This window comes from Tachypleus tridentatus, chromosome 11, assembly GCF_004210375.1.
Source record: "Tachypleus tridentatus isolate NWPU-2018 chromosome 11, ASM421037v1, whole genome shotgun sequence".
Classification (NCBI taxonomy): domain Eukaryota; kingdom Metazoa; phylum Arthropoda; class Merostomata; order Xiphosura; family Limulidae; genus Tachypleus; species Tachypleus tridentatus.
Window position 1 is genome coordinate 85,724,372 of NC_134835.1, and position 22,582 is coordinate 85,746,953.

A 22,582-nucleotide genomic window follows, 5' to 3' on the forward strand; every position below is an offset into this window, starting at 1 on the left:
CAGGGATTTGCTACCCATGCAGCTTCTATGCTTACCCAATCCATGTGTCCTTCCTAATTGGCTGTGTATCAACATTGTTGGTCTACCTTTCACCAGTGTTATATTTTCTGGAGATTCCATACTTTCTGTCCTTCAGTTTCACACTTGTCCAGGTTCCTTACGTCGTTATTTGATCAGGGTTTGTCTGTCTCCACTGTTTCTAGCAATTCTGCTGCTCTGTCCTACACTTTTCACTTCTCCCATTTTCATAGATCTGTCTCCTCTCCTGTTATTTCTGTTCCCTTTATTTCATCTGCTGTGTTCATTTAGGCTTCCAAATTGGGATATCAGTGTCATTCTTTATGCTTTTGCCCATATGCCTTTAAAACCTGTTGCTACATATTTTTCGTACCACTTTTTCCTTCAGACGTATTTCTTTCTCCTCACTAGTAGACATTGTCATTCATATGTTTATGCTATTAATGTTTCCTGCATCCTTTACCATGCTTCTTATGTTCTCCTCTATCCCGATCTTTCCTTTTTTCCCAAAACATCTGCTGCTTTTGAGGGTTGCTTTGTCTTCTCTCCTGTATTTCCCATTCATACTTCTGATTGTATTCTTATTGTCTTCTTTGTCCTGTCCATTCCTTTCATTATTATATGTCTTGAACTGAATCCTTTCAGGTTTCCCATTCTCACCTTTTTATACACTGAAATCACTTTGTTTTCTATGATTTCTTTCCTGTTACCCTTACTGGCTGTGATGAGCAACTCATCTTTCTAGCTTTTCCTGAGGTTTTAATAGAAGATTGTTGGCTGTTTAAAATGTCTTCACATATGATTGGCATGTTTGCTTTGTTTATAGCTGCTTGGATCTGCTGTCATTTGAAGGAGGTTGTACAACAGGGAATGTGAGCAACTCCTAATATGTTAGTCATACATTATTTGCATGATAATGTTGTATTCTCCTCAGTAAGGTATCACCCTCTCACTCTGGCAATCCTTCATATGTCTGTTTACCTTTAACTTGGATAAATGGACATTTTGGTTTCACTTATGCATCTGTTTTCCACTTTGTGTTTCTGGTTCCATCCTATTGGTGGATGTTACCTAGTCAGGTATATTGAATCATTTTATATTAGCACTTACACTACTTCTTTTTTATGCTCACTGTGGAGATGAGGGGTTTCTGTAAGACCAATGGATGGTTTTCTTGTGGTGTATTTATATATTTATTTGTATCTTGAGGACTATCACTCCTGCATTTTATAAGTAAAACAGATAAGGATTTTTCCCATCTCTACTGACCTTTGATTCTTATAATTTTGATCTTTCTGCTTTTCAAAACAGATAAATTCAGACACTCATTGCATGGTCTCCAGTGGGTTGCCTTGAGACTCCCTAATATGTCTCTATTCCCTCTTTCTTCTAGTGAAGCACAAGGGTCCTTACCACTTCTGGTTTCCAGTCCTTGGAGTGGTGGGTCATGGTGGTTTCCTTGCGTATGTGTAATGTATAGTAACAAAATGTCATAGCCGATGTACTCACATGATGAGAAGAGGGTTATCTTGATTATGCAACCTATTATCATGCATTATGGAACTATATCTGTTATGCAAGGTGCTTCCACTAGATGTTTTCTGCCCAGATTGACCACACTTGGCATTATCCAGTGGAGCTTTTTGCCTAGATGGACCTCACTTGGCCATCTTGATATCAATGCAGAGTGCTTCCTATGGATGTGTTTGCCTGGGCAGACCATACTTGTTGATTTCTCTATCAGTCTTATGCTGCATATTACAATATACAATAAGGGATGAAATATCTTATGCAGGGGGCTTCCTTTTGATGTTTTTACCCAGATGAACTGCACTTAAAATAATCCAGAGGATTCCCCCAGATGTTTTTGCCTGGATGAACTTCATTTTGCTGTTTTGTTCAAAATTGAAGACACTTTCCCTGGGTGTTTTTAAAAGCCTAGGCAGACCACACTTGGCCTAATGCATTATATCCCAAGGTGCTCCTTTGAATGTTTTCTGCCCATACAAAACTCACTTGGATTATTTGTATATGGTCCTCTAGTCCTAGCCACATATTCTCTTCATTACCACCCTGTATGTTTTATCTTTTTTGCTGTGTAAAAGAGCATACTTGTTCCTACAGATACACCTCATATTTTAATAGTGTCATACCTGCTTTTTTTCATAGCAGTCACTGCACTTGATTACACTATGTAACAGAATTTCCACTTTTTCTTGTTCCTGGGCAGAGAGTTTTATTTCCTAATTGCTTATGCCTAAAGTAAATGGGAAAGACCTATTTTTCTCTTCAAACTTTGCTTTTGTGACCTGGAAGCATATAATGAAAATATGATGGGAGACTATATCTGGGGGCTGATATGTGAAAGTTATTTACATTACAGATGCAAATTTCAAAAAACCACTCACTTCTAAACATTTTTGTATAACTTTAGTGTAAATACATATAAATCTTAATTCATATATTGTTTTGTAAATGTAAATGTGTAAATTTGTCCATTTTTACATAGAAAATAGGTTAATTTTTAAATTTCATTATTCAGGTCTCAGAAGCAGAGTTTGAAGGGAATAATGGCCATTTTCGGTACTTTACAGCATTAGCAATTAAGAAATAACACATACTATCCAGGAACAAAATTTGTGTTACATAGTGTTATTTGTTTTTGTGCCTTCACCTTTCAATTGTGGGAGTGGAAGTTAACACCTTCTAAAACTGAAAATGTATTTGCATTAGTTACTTACCTCCCTCACTCATTTCCACCCTTCCTCCTTACTATCCTCACTAATCTGACAGTGTTTTTGGGTTTGTGTATGACAATTCTTGAAAATGAGGGTTGTGTGTTGCAATGGTAGAAGGAGCTACCTGTGCTAATATAGAAGGGGTAACAGGACTGATGAAAGGTGGTCACATGATTAGCATATGTTACTGCAGTGAAGCACAAAATATAGTGGTATAAAAGACTGGTGCACTGTTCATAAGATTTACCAATGCCTAGAGGGCAAATGAAGGTCGAGGTGGCTATGAGTGACAAGGGTTAAATATCTATCAGTAATACATTTTCAGACTTGGAAAATGTTAACTTAAACATACTTAAAGACTGTCAGTAGTACAAATTTTTGTTTTCCCTAAGTTTTTCCCTATCATGTTTAATAAATAAGAATACCTTAAAATAGTCTCTTCTTAATTTGAGTCACTGAATCGTTATTTTAGCACAAAAATTACCTCTGGCCACTTTATGGCCTTTAATACTAAAGACTCATTCTTTTTCATTAAGGACATGTGAGAGTCACTAAATCATAAAAAGACAAATGTTTTAGCATTTTATTGTATAATATTCTTTCACTGGAATTTAAAGACAATATGTATAAATGTATATATATACACACACACACACACAAACTTATACGTATATCTAGCTACAGATCTTGAAATCACAGAACTAGACAGAGAAATTTCTAAGAAAGAAGGAGGTGCTCCAGATAGGGATAAAGAAGATGACTGGTCACCAGAAGTGGCGTCACGTATGGACTTAGGAATATTAGAACAGATAGAAGTTATGGAAGAAAAAGTAGCAGGAGCTAGCATGCAAGTTAAGGTAGATACTAAATAGGAACAATAATATAGTGTAACTTCCAGAATTACAACAATCATTCTTCTATCTTTTTAACTCATACCGTTAATGAATCATAATTTCTTGGGAGTAGAGCATTAACAATCACTGTGATTTACTTTATAATAATTATTGTACTCTTTCGTAAGGTAAATTTACAATGTTTGTATTAACTACTTCAGAACAGCTATTATGACTCAAATCTGTACATGAATAAGGAAAATAACACAATTCCTATTCTTAAGTGTAAAATTGTTATCAAGCATTTGAAAAATATCTCAGTATTTTTATACCTTAGAGCAAAAAAAGGACACTCATATTCAGAAATAAATACACATAAAATATTTATTATAATGTGATTAGGTAATAAACTGATTTGCTGAGATGTATCAAATGAGGTTTTTTTATCATTGTACTTTCAGTCACAGATGATGGCATACTTTTACTATGTATTTAAGAGCTAGTCAGTTTGAAAACATTTGTATTCATGGAAGAATGAGTGAAAATATAGTTCATTATGGTGCTGGAAACAAAACTAGTAGACAGTTTTATTAAATTAGCACCTGTTGACTTAAAAATATGTCTTTTTATAAATGTATGGAGATTTATAAAGTCCAGTTTGCAAAGTGCAAAATATTAGTAATAAAATTTATAAAACTATCAATTGTATATACAGTTCAAAAGAATGTGGTATCTATTTTATTTTATTTCAAGTATTTTATGTTATATATATTTCTTGATTGGAAAATTGTGCATAATTGTATGAACTCAGTAGTGTTGTAAGAAGGGTTTAAGCTTAGTTATTTGTTAATTTTGAAATATTCTTTTAAAATGCATTTTGTAAAAATCATTATCTTATTGTTCTTGGTATTTATTTTTATATCATTGGTCTGACATCTTACATGATTTTTATGTCACATGATTAAGTTAAAGTAGAAAATTTAGTAAATAATATAACACATTGTGAGATTGGAGGAGATAAAAATCTTAAGGTTCCTCTGGTGCAGCTGAGAATGAAAATTTTGATATTACTGTCGTGTGTTTGTACAGTAAAATTTTTTATTTTTAAAAATATGTATGTAATTAATTTGTATTAATTATTGCTATCAAAAGATTAAAAGAAATCCTAATTCTTCTTACTCTTTGAGACTGACCAAATTAAACTTTATTCAGATAATTCTGAAAATATTTACACATATTTGTAAGATGATGAATTAAATAATTATGTAATATTTTCCATTTTACAAAGTTTAGATTTTACCAACCTACAGTGCTATGGGTTTTTCTTAAGTATCTTAAAATAATAGTAGCAAAGTATAAGAAATTATGTAATCTACTTTAAAATCAAAACTGTATTTCTAGCTATATAGATATAAGATAATTATTTCCCTTTGTTTAGTAAATTTGAGTTCTTTGTGGTTTTTTTGGCTCATATCCATGTCTTTGTAAAATATTTTAGTTCCCCAATTAAATATTTAAGCTGTTGTGAGAAAACTAAGACTGATTTTACTAAATTATTATCTTTATACAAATAGTTTACTCACAGAGCATTGCAAGCAAAAAAAAAAACATAATTTCTTTCCTATTGTTAGAATTGATATTTTAAATGTATATGTTAATTTTAGTACTTTTTCTAAACTTGTATAAATGAATCTACAACTGCTGTATAATTTAGATATTGTTAAGCTTCATGTTATCATTCATTAGGGTTGGAAGGTTCCTCCAAAACTCACTGATGATTCAACTATCAAGTTCAAAGCAGCCTGCCTAATGCCAAAAAAAGGAGGAGATGTATTAAGCTTCCATCGAAAGAAACCAGTTAAACACCAAAGTAAAGAAACTGAATCTATTCCTGTGGAAGTTAATGAAAGTATGCAAACAGAAAAAGTAGAAAGCAGTATTAGTACAATAGATGGAAGTACAACCATGAATGTGAACAGCAAGGAAGAATGTGATCATGCTAGTAATACAGAAGAATTTAGTGAAAATAGTTCAACCAATAAACCTGACAATCAGTCAGAAGAGCAAAATGTAAATCCAGTAGAAATTGCTAAAGAAAGACTTTTACTACTTGAAAGTGCCATTGAAAGACGGTATATTAGGCCACCTCTGGGTATCATGTAAGTTGAAACACCTGTTTCCTTTAGTGTTTTAATATAGATTTTTAAAGCAAATGAAATATCATATTTAGTAAAAGCAAAAATATAAATACCTTAGAGTTTTGTTTTTTACATAAATTACAAATGGTGAAATTTAAAAATTCAATTATGTTTTTTACTGGTGATATCATTATTAAGAAATGTATTTAAAAGCTGTTAATCTTCCTGCTAACAAACAATGTCTACAGTTGAATGGCAAATAAAATATCAAAACACCAATAATAAATGTAAACACTCAAATATTTCTGATGCAAGACTAATAATTTTGCTTATGCCCATTCCATTTTTCAGAATCCTTAATTCCAATACTATTTCAAATAACATGCATATACAAGTTTGCTCCTAACAAGTTATTTAGTTGAAATTATGAATCTTTGAACTTAAAAGCATTTCCTAAGGCAATACCATATATACTAAAATAAACAAATTACGCAAACATTTATAATATAAGCAGATCTAGATAGACAAAGCAGTTATTTACACAGTAATAAAAAATTAAAGAAGTAGTTTTATGAGAATATAGAATTGGTTATATTATATGAAAATACTTTTGGAGACTTACCTCATCATTAATTCTTGTATTACCATGTCCATTCATGCACCTTGACAACACCATCAACAGTTTTCGTTGCCAATACCTCAGTCATAAGGCTATCATGTAAAAAGTACACAGATCCTTCCTGCATGCTTTTCATAATCATTCTAGTGTGCAGATACAACTATTCTCCAGCATTATATTAAACAGCCCAATCACGTATAAATTTATAGGCATTATGTCCAGTGACTTGATGATTAGGTCTTCGTATAGGGTAACATGAATACCTGTTTCATTTTCCAGTTATTTTGGATATGCAAAGATTGAATGGCTATATTGCAGGGGCAACCTGTATAAACATATTGTGTTGCTTTACCAGATAGAAATTCTTCATGGTTATGTTGTGTACTTTTGTGATTGAGATGTGACTTCTGTGAGTCTCTATATTGATGGTCCTGGTGTACCAAGTTGATCCATATTCCTTTGTTTTCTAATGTAAGTAAGTGCAAGGAATACCTACATTTTGGAAATTTTAAATCTCCAATCTGAACATATATTTATGATACATGTGTATGAATATTATGTATTGAAAAGGACTGTTTCATGAAACCTTTCCCAGTGAAACATAGTTCTGGTACATTCTGTTCCATCATAGCTTTATGTTGGCTGTAGTTGTCATGTGACTTCCTTGCTTGTGTATACAAAACCATTTTAATATAATGCACTCAATTTTTTATATGAGAACAACCTTTAACCTTTTTGTGATGGGTCAGAGGTCATAGACCATGTCATCACATTTGTTGACTTGCATTCAAAATTTTATTGAACTGCTGTTTTATGGACTTATGTCAGTAAGTTTGGAATCAAATTATAGATTGTAATTCAAGGATTAATATTATGCATGAGTTAATTTCTTAATTTTAAAATAAATTTAAAAAACACGTCAAAGTATTGATTTTAGTGAGTCACTTGTTATGTTGAATGCAGCACTGTTTAAATATGATGTTTGTGATGTCAAAATACTAAGTTTATAGTTTTGTACAAATAAGGAACTCAAATTACTAATATTGACAAACTAGAATATAAAATAAGATCCTCATATCATTTTATTTTGCTGAGATATGGCTCATGTACTGGATTAAATGGTGGCCCCATTCAATTCTTCCCATTTCTTGAAATGGTCTCTTATATGCTGTTACTACAGCATATGATGTGAATAACTAACCAACGGCTTAGAATGTCCCCAGAGTGGTTTACTCACTGACCTGTGAAAAGGTTACCACATATCTTTGATTCAAGTTTTCATGAAGGTAGGTTATTTATATGCAAAAACGGCTCGTTTGGGCTGAGAAAACACTTTTACATAAAAGAGCGAACAACGTTTCGACCTTCTATGTAAAAGTGTTTTCTCAGCCCAAACGAGCCGTTTTTGCATATAAATTTCTCAACAAGTGGGTTTCTCGTCATCACTGAAGGTAGGTTATGTCTGTAGTCTGTTCAAAGTTTCATATTTTTTAAAATCTAAATATATTTTAGTTACTAAGCTTGATAAATTATTGTGGAAGTCTGTAATATAAGTGTAAGTTATTCATGATTTTTTGGTTATTAAACTGTATATATAAAGCCTAAAATAAATATTGTTTGATATTTTCCACATGCAAACTTCTAAAAGGCTTAGCAACCTATGTCTGGCAACAACCATGTACAAAGGTTATAGCAGGAAGAGATAATTCTTTGCTTTACTTCTTTATTTATTGTTCTATAGTTCAAGAAAAATAAGTTTAATAATGTTTCTAAATGGTAATAATTTACACACAAACACACACATATAATGTATAATAATTGAAATCCGACTTAATGTTACAAAATACTAGTCCACTAAAACATAGCCAAGACAGGGAAGGGTCAGTTTTCTACTACTGAATACGTAACATGAGTGCATGTGCACTGTGTTTATGCAAGCTATATAATGTTAGGTAAACATGACTGGAAGGTCAATATAATAAATAAAAATGTAAATATAGGACATTATGAGACTTATGCTACTTAGACTAAACATTTGTATTTTCACATTATAATATGCAGTCATTCTAGCATGAAAAAAGCATAATTTGTATTTATTTCCTTATTTTTTTATGATGGCTTACAAGGTTGGTCAAGTGACAGACCCCACATATAGATAAAGTACAGAAAATAACATAAAATATAATGTCTTACTGAAAACAAATGTTTGAAATGTATTTAGGAGATTTTAGAGATTATGGAAATAATACTCGAGATTTTTTAGGATGAAGAATGTTTTGTTTATAATCATAACATGTAATCACTTTGCACTCAGGCTAGTAACAAAACAGACTCTATTTTCACAAACAAATCTTTAGTAAAAATATTTAATTAAAAAATCTGATCTTTTTTACTCAAAATACTTGTACCCTTTACTATGGGTCTACCAAATTTTGTGAAGATACATATGCTGTATCAGAAGTTATAATGCAAGTACTTAATGTGTAGACAAACTCATGTTTATTATACTGAGCCCATAGTGAAAGGGTTAGTTTAAGACAGTAAAAAAACAAACTTTATTACAGTCTTGGTCAAAATAAATTGTAGAAAATACTCAGTCAACTGCATTTTACAAAACATTGGAATGTCAAATCATGGTGACAGTATCATTAACAAATAAGTGAAACAATCCCTTATAAAACCTTGAGGTACTTTATCGTATTATGAAAGAAATATTTACTAAATATACCATTATTATTACGATATCAGATTGTTCGATCAACATTTCAATTTATAGTCAATGATTAAAAAACAAATATATGTCATGGTTAACATGATGAAAAGCCTTTGTAATATTAAAATAAATAGCACCTAGTTGCTTTGAGTAAGGACAATTGATACTGCAATATTCATGAAAGATATCAAATTATTAATAATTGTCTTATTTTTAGTTTAGGACTGAAAAAGATGTATAAGAGTGTCAAAACTAGTTTTTTGTCTTTGTAGTAACTGTTTATTCCTGAAGTTTGGTTATATATTTTGTTAATTTGTATATTTGTAGTAATACAATTTGATTTCATAACCAACTATAATGCAAAGCATAGTTTTATGAGAAACTATATTAGTACTAATATTTTAGCATTAAATACATGTTAAACAAACCCCATAATAGTTAATAGCGTTTGGGTTGTTGTTTTTTTCTGGAAGTATTCCAAGTAACAACACACATTAAGTTTTAAGGTATGAGAAACAATTAATAGAACTAAAGTTTATATTGTTAATGTAAGAGATACAGAATATAAGATTAATGTTGACACCATGAGAGACAGAATGAAATGTTTTGTTTTAATATGTTGTGTTAGAACAATTATTGGACGTTCTCAATGCTCACAAATGTGATACTAATTCCTTTATTATTACAAGTTCACATAAGTATCTCATTAGATTTTATGATATTAACATTTCCTCATTCTTGAAACTAAAAATATCAACATTTTTCATATATATTCTTATAGACAATCTTATGCTATAGTGTAACTAATATTTTGTTAAACCAAAACAGATGTCATGCCTAGTATCAATTCATACAATTTTTAAATCAGATATAAGATAAACAAAATAATAAATATGTATGAAAAAATAGCCCACTTTGTATACCATCATTCAATAATTTAATAGTTTTGTTTATAATATGCTTAAACAGATCTATGATGATGTATTTCTTACGTCAGTAAAATATATAAACCTGCATAAAAGTTAAAACATATAGGTAATGCAAGTTATAAAAACAAATTGTATATGACAATGGGAAATTTCATGAGAGTGATATTAAATGTTTCAACTAGCTTATTTTGATTAATCTTTGTTAGTGTGTTAGCTTTGACAGGGAAGTGTTTCTTGCACTCATTTAATCTGACTGAACACATTTACTGCAAAGTAACAATAATGTGTTCTTATGTCAGCAGTACAGAGTTGAACTTGTCCTCATTCAACAGCAGTGCTACTCAACATCCTTTGGTGGCAGATGGCGAGGAAGAAGATTTACCAAGGGGCTTACTTCGCTGGCGAGCTGCAGTACAGAAGTGTTGGACAGCAGACCAGTTGGCCATGTGTTTAAACATGCTAGAAATGTGTGTGGCATGGGATAAATCTATAATGAGAGCTGTAAGTTCTGTCACAAACAGGGTGTTTGTAAACAATCACAACATTTTTCTTTAGATACTAAAACATGGCCCGGCATGGCCAAGCGTGTTAAGGCATGCGACTCGTAATCTGAGTTGCGGGTTCGCATCCTGGTCGCGCCAAACATGTTCGCCCTTTCAGCCGTGGGGGCATTATAATGTGACGGTCAATCCCACTATTCATTGGTAAAAGAGTAGCCCAAGAGTTGGCAGTGGGTGGTGATGACTAGTTGCCTTCTCTCTAGTCTTACACTGCTAAATTAGGGACGACTAGTACAGATAGCCCTCTAGTAGCTTTGTGCGAAATTCCAAAACAAACCAACAGATACTAAAACAGTTAGTACAGACGTGTCAGAATTTGAATGTAACGTATGTTAGAAAAAATGTAAAATATATATATATATATTTTTGTGTAACATGTTTACAGTTTGTATTACTCTGTTAAAAGAGAGAGTTTATTTAAAAAAATTAAGAGAATTTGCCTGTAGAACATTTTATGACAGATAAAAGTACAATGTAGCATACAGTTGAAAGGTTTTAAAATTCAGTTTGAGTTATGAACTGATTAAGTAACTTTTAAATCTCTTTAGAAGTTTGTCTTCTAAAAGCTTATGAAAGAATGTAGATTAGTTTGTGAGCCTCACAAATGTACTGAATTGTTGAAAAAATTAATTTGTTTGTACACATAACAGGAAATTTTTAAAATATTGACTATTAAATATTTTTGATCACACTTCTAGAGAATATAACCTTTAAGCTTGTGTAATTTTTGTTATGATCTTAATTTTAATTCATTTATATTTTGTAGAGCTGCCAGTTTTGCCATAGTGGAGCTAATGAAGAGATGTTGCTTCTGTGTGATGGATGTGACAAAGGCTATCACACTTACTGCTTTAAGGTATGTTCACTTTTAAATCGTTCCCTTTATATATACTGAAGGTTATTGCTTTATAAAAGTGTTTTTTGAATAAATTATATTAGCTTTCAGACTGCCTCAAAGTAAGCTTAGTGTACAAACCTAATGATTTGGATGATCTGTTGATTCATTTTAATCAATAAAGTACTTGTAATGTAAAAGTACATCTTTTCAGTTATATAAATGATGATTAGATCTGTCATTTTTCCATGACTGATGAAGTTTTTCATACACTAGCACTAAAAAATGCAAATAATAGCAAACCCATCCTTTAGTTGTTAATGTTTATGAAAAAAATGTATACTAGCCACAATATATTTCTACTGCACATTAATTGTTTCATTTTTAGTTTGTAAAAAGAATGTTTGATCATTTAAACATATACACAGTAAAACACCCATTGTTTTTGTTTTACCAATGAACACAATTGTGTACCAAGTAAAGGATAGTATGTGCGTAGCCAATGGCATGCTCATCTGTTTTTATGAAACTGTAATTAGTAGGTAACTGTAACCAAAATAACTCATGGTTTAGGTGTATATATTGATTGCTTAATACTATCACATTCATGAACTTTTTATTATACTCTGGCTCATATGATCAATGTGTATAGTGCATATTTAGAATAGTGTTGAGGAGCATTTGTAGGTAAGCAGTCGAGCAAAATGTAATTTCCAAATTACGTATTACAAAAATTTGTGTAAATGTTTAGTCAAACAAAGTAACGGTATTTGAAGTATTATTTTAAGAAATTTGTTATAAAAAGTAAGTTAGTAAAGACATCTTAAGATTCGATCTCAACTTAGCAAACGTATAGTACTAGTTAAATGTAGAAACGTTAAGCTTTACCTAGTTATACATGTGTGTGTGTGTATTACTCAATATAATGTCAAAAGACTCATAAATGTTCAACATTTAATCTTAATAAATTAGTTTATTTACACAAGTATTACTTATTTTTTCCATCAATAAATAAGTCTCACCATTTGATAATTTAAGATAGTTACTTGATGTTTTCTAATACATATGCATTGAGAAATGACCAATGAAGTACATGTATTCCTTTCTAAGTATTATATTAAAGCATTGTATATAAATGTTATTTCATGCCAAGATGACCCAGCATGGCTAGGGGGGTTAAGGTGTTCGACTCATAATCCTAGCGTCACGAGTTTGAATCCCTATCATACCAAAACATGTTTGCCTTTTCAGCTGTGAAGGTGCTATAATGTGACGGTCAATCCCACTGTTCCTTGGTAAAAGAGTAGCCCAAGAGTCGACAATGGGTGGTGATGACTAGCTGCCTTCCCTCTACTCTTACACTGCTAAATTAGGAATAGCTAGTGCAGATAGCCCTCAAGTAACTTTGTGCAAAATTCAAAACAAACCAAACATCATGCCAAGATTTGTAACTAAGTTTAATCTTGCTTATTTGGAAACCTAACCCATGATAGGTAGCACATTTGAGCTTTATACATGTATTTCTGGGCTTCTAAATGCAGATATTAGTAGAGATCTTTTTTGCATGAATGTGTAAGTGTATTTGATATATGATGAGTCATGTGACTTTCTGTATCAGAATTTTATGGGATCATTGAAGGAAATAGTAACTGTATAAATCACTGAAAAGGGAAGCCAGACTTTATTAAACAAAATGTGCATAAGTAAGCCGTAATTATTTTAGTCAGTGGTCAACTTAAAAGGTAATTTGTATACGTGAAATTATATTTATGTCCTGTGTAATGATCTAGAACTTGAACATCTAGAAAAAATGTTGTTTTTGTAATTTTTAAAGACTTCATTTACGTCATATAATTTTCATATTACTGTATTGTTAAGTACTTTTTATCTATTAAGACTTAAGTCAGTGAAGATAACTCTAAGTTTACATTACTATGAAATTTTTTTTGTACAAATGTTTGTGAAACTAACTTCTATCACATAAAAAAGGAATATTATTGTGTTTGTGAAAATGTAAATATTAATCTATGATATATTGTATTAGCCTGTAGTGTTCTTTAAATATATAATGTAATTTTATAATAGTCTTAGATTTCATTCAGTATTGTGTATTTTTTTTTATTCTAAACAGCCTAAAATGGAAACAATACCTGATGGAGATTGGTATTGCTATGAATGTTTAAATAAGGTAATTACATGTTTTTCTCAATTATTACACATTTTGATATTTAAAATCCAGTACAAATGTGATGCTATTTGCTGTTAGTAAGCTGTTCCTCAAAGCATTGTATAAATAGTGTTATTCTTGTCATGAAGGTTACAAATGTTATGAACTTTCTCTGTACTCTAGTGTTTCACACCTCTGTATGTCCTAAATGCACTGTATTGGTCAAATTATGAACAGTGTGATTGAGCTATACAAAATGCTTGGAAACAAGTTATGAATCAGTAAATAGATAACTTTTCATATTTCTGCCTTCCCTTTGGGCAGGATTATTAGAAAGCATAGATTCTACTCCCAATTCCATTTCAGATTTATGCTGGTGTAATCCATTCCACTACTACAGTAGGAGTCCAGACAGACCTTTCCATGCCTCCTACAAAATCCTTAACAGTGCATCTTAATTTAGTACTTTTCAAAATCAACAAAGTTAATGAATCAGTATCTACTTCTAATCTCTGTCTCTACCACATCTTCCAGTCATTGCCCAACTTCACCTTGTTCAAGCCCAAGTGTTTCCATGGGGTCTTCCTCTTTGGTCAGCTCCAAATAACAGTCAATCATAATCTTAAGTTGACCACAGCAAATGGTTTTCAACTTTCTCTCTCTAAAACTGTTTGTGTACATTTCTGCCACCAACGGGGGGTATTCATTCAGATTCAGAACTTCATATTGATGATGTTGTACTTCCTTTCATCCCAGAGGCAAAGTTCTTAGGTCTTATATTTGACTGTAGATTAAACTTTTATTTCATGTATCAAGCAACTTCTTGTCAAATGTATAAGAGTACTGAACATCCTCTGTGTCCTCTCTTTCACCTCTTGGGGAGCGGATCAATACTCCATGCTTAAAATTTATTGTGCCCTTATCCGATCCAAACTTGACTATGGGTCTATGGTTTATAGTTCTGCCAGATCTTCAGCACTGAAAATTTTGGATCGTATCCACCATAAGGGGCTTCATCTTTGCACTTGGGCCTTCCATACTTCTCCAGTCCAAAGTTTGTAGGTGGAGTCCTATGAACCCCCTCTGTATATTCGCTGTTTGCAACTGTCTCTTAAGTATGCTTCCCAACTTCGACCTTTACCTCAGCATCCTACTTGGAGTTGTGTTTTTCATCCTCAGTGGGTCACACTTTTTTATAATAGAAAATCTGCCATTGTCCGTTGTTCCTTTTAGCCTTCATATCTGGGAACAATCAGAAAAATTGGATTTATCTTTGAATAGCATAGCACTATCCACAGTTTGGCCTATTCCACCATGGCTAATTACTGTCCCCAAATGTGACCTATCCTTGAGTCATCTGAGGAAGGCAGATACTCCTGATTGGAAATATCACTCTTTATTTGCTGATTATTTCTCAAATGATCTATCCATTCACATATATACAGATGGTTCAAAATCAAGTGACTCTGTAGGCTCTACCATGGTTTGTTACAGTTTGGTTGTAGCACACAGAATCCCCTCTACAGTGTTTGTGTTCACTGACGAATTGTATGCCATTTCTCTTGCCCCGAATCATATTGAAACTATGCAATACACAAATTGTACGATCTATACTGATTCACTCAGCTTATATTGGCTCTAACATCATTCCATGCTAGTTACCATCCTATTCTTATCAATATCCAAAACAAACTGGACCATCTCTCTTTATTATCTATCTCTGTTTAGTTTTTTGGATACCAGGTCATGTTGGTATTTGTGAGAATGAGCTAGCTGACAGAGTGGTAAAGCCCTTCTCATTTGGCTCTATCACCACCGTCCCTGTTCCATTCATGGACTATGGTCCAGTTATCAAAACCCGACTATACGCCAGTTGGCAGTTGACCTGGAGTGAGCAATGAAATAATAAGCTTTTTCAAATTAAGCCTTCTTTAGCTCTTTGGCCATCTTGTTTCTGTAAAGATTGAAGGGAGGAAGTTGTTTTGGCTAGGCTACATATTAATCACAGTTTTTTAACTCACCACTTCCTTCTATCTGGTACTGATGCACCAATGTATGGTCTGTGTGGCACTCGGGTCACATCCGTCCATATTTTATTATCATGGCATCATTACAACCAAGAACGATGACACCATTTTAAACATATTTTTAAGGTAGGTTTCCCCTGACATTAGTATCATAGGTGATACTGGCTGCCTCACTCATGTTTTTACATTTTTAAGAGCCATTGGTCTTTTTACCTGAATTTAAGGTTTTTATTGGACTATACACTGTTTTAGCATGATTTTGTTTACACATTTTATTTTGACCTGAACCCAGGACTGGAATGGCCAACTTCAGGTGACTGACAGCAAGTTTGAACTTAATGCTTCAGTCTTCCTGGCACGTCTTACTTTTACATATTTTACCTTCATTTCCATTTACCATTACAGTATACTACATCTTGTTTGGCACAGATAGCCTAGTAGCTTTGTGCCAATAAACACGAAGTACCTACTCACCTTGCTTTATAACTAAACTATAAATAAGTTAAAAGATTTCATTTGCTGTTCAGAACAGATTAACATGGTCACAAATAATAATGAAACTAAAATTAATCACCTATTTACAGATGCCAAAAGAAGATAATAGTATGAGGAATCCTGTTAAGAAAAGGCTTCTTTCTTTTTGTTATGTGCTATCCATTAACAATGTCAGAGAAAATTGCTGACATTTTTTAAAATATAGAATTACATGAGAAGGAAGAATCATGTAGGCTTGACATTTGTTTTATATCTAGATAAATAAAGAAGATTGGAGGTTATAGATTTATATTATGACATTCATGAAATCATATATTGGTGGAAAGAAAATCTAAAATTGGTAGTTTGGAGTACTGAGAGAGAAGTGAAGTTTGATTTTTTTTTTAATATTTGCTTTTGAAATTAAGAGATTAAGATTAAATTATAAGCATACATTGATAATGTTTAATTAAGTTTTGAATATAGCTCTTTAAAAGGATGTGGCATGCACACTCTGACCTTGAAGTGCACATAAGGTTGATACTCTTAAAACACAGTGGCTGAATAAGAAGAGAGCAAGTATGCCATTTACAGTTCCCATAATATGGTGTGAATTGAAATATTGACATAAACTGCCTTATCTAATCACTAGGGCTGCGACGATCACGGACTTTTGTAACAAGTTAATCGTGTAATCGTCACAGCCCTACTAATCATACAGGAAGAGTTAAATGATCTGATTCATGACTTGCCTTTGTAAAATCAGCATGGAAAACTTCTTGTCTCTGATTTTTAGCAATGGAATTTATTAGTTCCTGGAATGAGGGTTTCACTTATTAAAGTTGCCATCAGAGTCTTGCTTCTCACTACAGCATGGGAGATACTCGGTGTTTCTTTGCAAGTATTGATACACTAGTAATAAAAGTAGGTACTGAATATCATTGTCAAGTTTTATTAACTCATCTAAAGTTAGCCTGAAAAACTGTTCTTTTGTATAATGAGAACACAAAGCTGTCAATTCCTGTTGCTCATGCTAGGCCTGCAGAATGGGTATACCAAATAATGTTGATTTTTGTGTGTCTGGAACTGCCAAAATAATAAAAATCATTTTAAAAAGAAGGAATGGCTAGTGAGAAAGAATTACATACCATGGAGACATGTTATCTAGTATCAACCTTTAGTGAGAGTCCTCAATATGTATTTCTGCTCCCACTTCATATTAAATTCCAACTCATAAAGGAATGAACAACATGATTTTTTAGAATCATCTTACCAAATTATTCAGATACAGTGGCATTTTTTTCAAATAGCAGAGATTTTCTTGTTGTTGCCTGGTGTAATTGAACAAATAATAACTTCTCACAAGTTAAATGAAAGGTATTGATAATGATAACACAAAATTGAAAAAAAAAAAAAAATACATTCACACTGTCCCAAAGATAACAGAGAATGAGAGTTAGGCATGTGAATTTGGAACAAAGTTTAATCTGTAATATCTCAAGGTAGCAAGAATTCAAGTGGTGCATTGGTATTATAGGCAAGAGAACTGCCAAAAAACATACCAGACTAAAGTAAAACAAATCAGACTAAGCATTTACAAACTAAAAAAAGAAAAATGATAAAAGTAGTAATCATATATGTAATATAGGATGATCCAAAATTATTTTTCCTATTTTAAAGTTTAATGATTAAATAACTAAACAAATACAAAATTGCATTTTTTAACAACTTGAAGCAAAACATAAACAGTATTTAGTGATGTCAGTCCATTTCTGTGTGTGCTCTATTAGTGGCTCTCAGCACATCTAACCAATATTCAATTTCAGTCCACATTTGCTGAAATATGTCCACAGTTACAGTGACAATGGCATCTGTTTCCTGGTCATTAGCTCTATGGTATTTGTTATTCAGTTTTTGCAGACATATGATGGATCCTTTTCCACCATTTTGGACATTACACTAGAATCTATAGTACCCTTATACACCACATCTGAGACGAACCCAGCAGAGTTGAAAGTGTGATAAATTATGTCAGATACTTTGTCACTGACATTATCTGAGAATATTGAGCATTTGCAAGGAAAATATCAACAACAGTACTGGCAGAGCTGATGGTAGCAGGCTTGCAAAGTGACCTGCATGCTTTGCCAAACAGATTATTTTATGACATTGTGAGAGGCACAGCCACACTGCTACTAGAATTCACTCCTCACAACTTCCTTTCTTCTTTTGCCTGGTGTGTATAAATTTTGCCATATTCTTTGCTGCCTATCTCATCTGGAGTGGCTTACTGTGGAAACCCACAGTAAAAATATAGCCAGGGGAGAGTGTGTGAACAGATTTGGTACCTAGAAATTTACTCAACAGAATTATATGTTTGGTAGCCTGTCTGAAACTGTTAATATTATGGTGCAAGTTGTAATTATTTATTAAGAGATGAAATAAAATGAAACTAATTGTGATCTATTTGACTCGTGTGGTAAAATTTCCAGATTTATACGAAAATTCTAACATTGAAATGTCATTTTGTAGTAATCTAAGAAAAATGTATACCACAGATAAAAAGAAAAAAAAAGGTTTAAATAACAGCATTTTCATTAATCAGTAAATACTCATTAGAAACAGTTTAAAAGTTAGTTGACTGTCAGAAATAAAAGCCACCAACCAATCTTACTTCCAAAAAAGAAATATTTAAATAATTCCCCATGTTAATTTTTTCTGTGTCACATGATGTATCAAAGCTCTGATATCTCTACTCCAAAATGTTTTGACATCAAAATAAGCTAATGCAATCACCAACGAATTGGACACACAAGCTACACTTAATAACATACAGTGGTCTAAAACTTGAATGTCTTACCTTTTTCACTTGGTAAACCTACCAAAGAAGTCACCCTCCACTCTCTCCCTTTCTGGTTCTTTGATTGCTTTGCTAATCAATTTTATATGACTGATGGGTATGTCTATAACTAATAAAAAGAGTATATGACAAGTGAGGTGTTAATAGTTGTACAACATCACATATATTTGTGTGTATCTAAAACTAAGCATAGCATTAGAAGAATTTTTTGTGTATAAATGTTCTTGTAAAATAGGTACAAGATTATTTTATAAATGTAGTGTTTTAAATTATAAACTTTGATTTTTGATACTACACAAAATGAGGTAATTCCATAATATCTAAGAATTGTTTTGTCAAATGTACAAAAAGTTTAAAGCATTTGTAAATGTTTTTAAATTTATGAAATGTAAAAATTTTGGGCAATTTGTTTAGGATCTATTTCTTTTATCTCAATTATCCTAAAAAAGTGCTTTAGGTTTTTATGTTTATGTTTGTTAATTTTTCCAAGTATAGATATTTTATTCCATGAAAACCAAATTTGTATTTACATACATACTAATATTCCCATTAGGCCACAGGTGACAAAGTGTGTGTTCTTTGTGGAAAGAAAGGTAAATTGATCGTTTGTGACCTGTGTCCCAAAATGTACCACATTGATTGCTTAGATCCACCCTTGTCAAGGTAAGGGTAACAAACTTTCTTCATTAATGTAAACATGGTTTGTAATTGTGAACCATTTATGGTTTAATGTTTATTTTTGCTTACACTTAGAGGAGATTTTATTTATGTATACAGGAAAAAAAAAGAGACAAACCTAACTTATAATGTAGTGAGTGAAACAGATACTGAAATGATGAATTAGATTAAAATAAAAGAAGCAGTTTTTATTTTTCTTTGTAATTGCCTCAGTATTTCATAATTTTTCTTTATCTCAATTGATATTCAATATTCGTGTCAATTATTTTCAAAAACATTGTGTATTTTCAGGCCACCCAAAGGAAAATGGACTTGTGTAAGCTGTAAAGCTCAAGTAAGTGTAATTTATAAACAACCATTGAACATTAAAAAAAATCTAAATGTATTTAAAGCTACGGTGTTTATATGAGGTGGTGATTCACTCACTGTTAATTATTGAATTTAACAAATTTCCAAGCTGAATTAAAAATTATATCTATGGTAACATTTCATTGTTGTTTTTGTTATTTTTTCTGTTTTATTTGCTTGTAACTATATTACATTCAGTGTATATTTTATTTTTATAGTTAAGAGCTTCCAGTGTAGTTATCTGCATTAACTATGCTTTTTATAGAACAATACATGGAAACACATAAAGACGTAATATGGTACCAAGATAAATAAAAAGGTGTACAATGACTTTGTTTAAAATTAACCAAGTTCATTTGTAAATATTTGTGCATATGTACTTTATCAAACCTTATATGGAAAAATACATCATTAATATACAGCTATAGAAATCAAATTTATCTTACATAAATTATGATGTGACTTGAAGTCTCAGAATATATGGAATGGCTTGTGATGCAGGTATTAAATTATGGTAATGTTTAGTACATGAATCTGTGATAACTGAAACTTATAAGCATTTTTGGTAGAAAATTTTCTTCATTTTATTTAGAAGTTATTGATTTAATTAAGAATTTTAATCCATTTTTATATTAAATTTTTGTATCTTTACGTGGATTCTGATTTCTAGTCTCAGCCAAAGAAAAACAGCAAACAGAAAAATGCACTAAAAGACAAGGAAAAAGAAAAAGATAAGGAAGTACCAAAAGAAAAAGAACCTACACAATGTAAAAAGTCAGAAAATAATTCTAGTAATAAATCCAAGTCCAATGAAAGGAAAGAGAAGTCAAAGCCTCAAATTAACAAGGAATTTACTTTTGCAAGGTAATAAATAGAAATGTTTATATATGTAAAACCTATGGTATTGTAAAATCAGAATGGTTTGATGGTCACCTTATGATCTACAAAATACTATTTTATGACTTTAGGACTTAATTTGAAGATATTTGTTTATACTTTAAGTGTTATCATTCTTATTTGACTAATTTAGAATTGAACTTATGCTGTGATATATTGTATCAATGTAATATCAAATTGGTAAAATTTTACTGTTTTTGTAAATGTTACTTTAATGCTGTGCAACTGTTTTGTTTTTAAAGCCCACTTTACAGCATTTTCCAACACTTGTGACTCAGTGGTAAGTTTTGGAGGTCATACCACTAAAAATGGGTTTTGATACCTGCAGCATACAGACTGCATACAGATCATCATGTCCTTAACTCCAGACAAAATGCCAAGTCCAAAATAGTGTGTTTAATTTTATTTGTATGTGTATAAACATGTTACATAAGTTTTGCGTAATTGTTAACTACTGGAACAAAATTTGTTTATGAAAGCTTGCCATTAATTATGTGCAATGTCAAACGTGCAATTATGTGTAATGATAAAAATCATGAAGGTAAAAAATTATGTTTACAATTTAGAAAATACATCAAAAATAAAATAATCGGAAAACTTTGTAATTATACTGTTCAACTTGCATTTTGAAATAATATATGGAATAAGAAGTGTTTGATGATTAATGTGTATGAATGAATAGATAATTAAAAATATTGAAGTTAAAAAATTAGAGTAGCTATCAAAAGTAGAGAAATAATTCAATTTTATGTAGAATACATAAGAAACCCCAGAATTAATTAGTAGGCTTAACTGTAATATTGATGGGCTAAAACTAACAGTCTGTAAGTAATGTATAAAAAAGTTTTAAAAGTTCATGTGGTCATAATTATTACATTCTTGTATTTCTATGTGTGTTAAGGACAAAAATATATAAGTATTGTATTTTCAAGTTGATAATTTATTCCATCTGTATGCTGAGGTTTGAACACTTACAATTTTGGATTTAGGATTATGTGAAGTCGTGTTATAAATAGTAAGAAACAAATCTAGATGTAAGTTACAAAATCTTGGATTGTTATAAAAATCTTGTGAATCAAAACCTTAATTCAAAAGATTCTTCAAAATTTCAGAAACTTGTTGGAGGAACTAGAAAAGCATGAAGATTCCTGGCCTTTCCTTCTTCCAGTCAAAACCAAACAGTTTCCAACCTATAAAAAAATAATTAAAAAACCAATGGATTTAAGTACAATACGAAACAAGTTGGAAGGAGGATTGTAAGATTCCTTTATTTTATTAAATTTGTGTGTGCAGATTTTGAATGTTATGTACAGTTAGCAAAATAATATTTTTATTTCTCTGTATTTTAGTAAATCTTCTGATGTTCACCAATAGTACATTAAATATTTGTTTAATTTTCAAACACCAAGTCTGTAGTTTAAAATCTTGTTGGTACTTGTAAGAAATTAGTGTAAATTTTTAAATGTTATGAAATTGGTAATTTAATTAGAATCAAGTCCATCAATCATGTTTTATGTTTTGTATGTTATTAATGATTTGCAAAAACTTAAGTGACCATGCTAGCTCTACTGCTATAAAAGTTTAGAAACAACTGTTTTGACCAACTATTCTAAATCAGTGCTTTGCATTATGTGTAGTCCTAGTATAAAGAATTACTCAAAGAAAAATACCTTTTTTTCAAACAAGCTTGCAAGTTATATAGATACATAATTTTTATTTTTATCTTTATTTTCACTATATTAATAATG

The 22,582-nt window shown here is 31.3% G+C and overlaps 1 protein-coding gene across 27 annotated transcripts in view; it reads left to right on the forward strand.

The window, feature by feature from the left end:
• The window catches only part of LOC143232664 (bromodomain adjacent to zinc finger domain protein 2B-like), a 186,296-nt gene that overhangs the window by 159,834 nt on the left and 3,880 nt on the right, over positions 1-22,582 (forward strand). For 23 of the 27 annotated variants that reach the window (XM_076468345.1, XM_076468356.1, XM_076468332.1 and 20 more), the window contains 9 exons: positions 3,435-3,613; positions 5,336-5,748; positions 10,288-10,489; positions 11,315-11,404; positions 13,515-13,571; positions 19,465-19,574; positions 19,881-19,923; positions 20,608-20,801; positions 21,947-22,090. In XM_076468345.1, coding sequence (XP_076324460.1) covers positions 3,435-3,613; positions 5,336-5,748; positions 10,288-10,489; positions 11,315-11,404; positions 13,515-13,571; positions 19,465-19,574; positions 19,881-19,923; positions 20,608-20,801; positions 21,947-22,090 — 1,432 coding nt within the window. The remainder of the gene's footprint in view (positions 1-3,434; positions 3,614-5,335; positions 5,749-10,287; positions 10,490-11,314; positions 11,405-13,514; positions 13,572-19,464; positions 19,575-19,880; positions 19,924-20,607; positions 20,802-21,946; positions 22,091-22,582) is intronic. The other 4 variants (XM_076468333.1, XM_076468336.1, XM_076468338.1 and 1 more) reach the window with 2 other exon arrangements.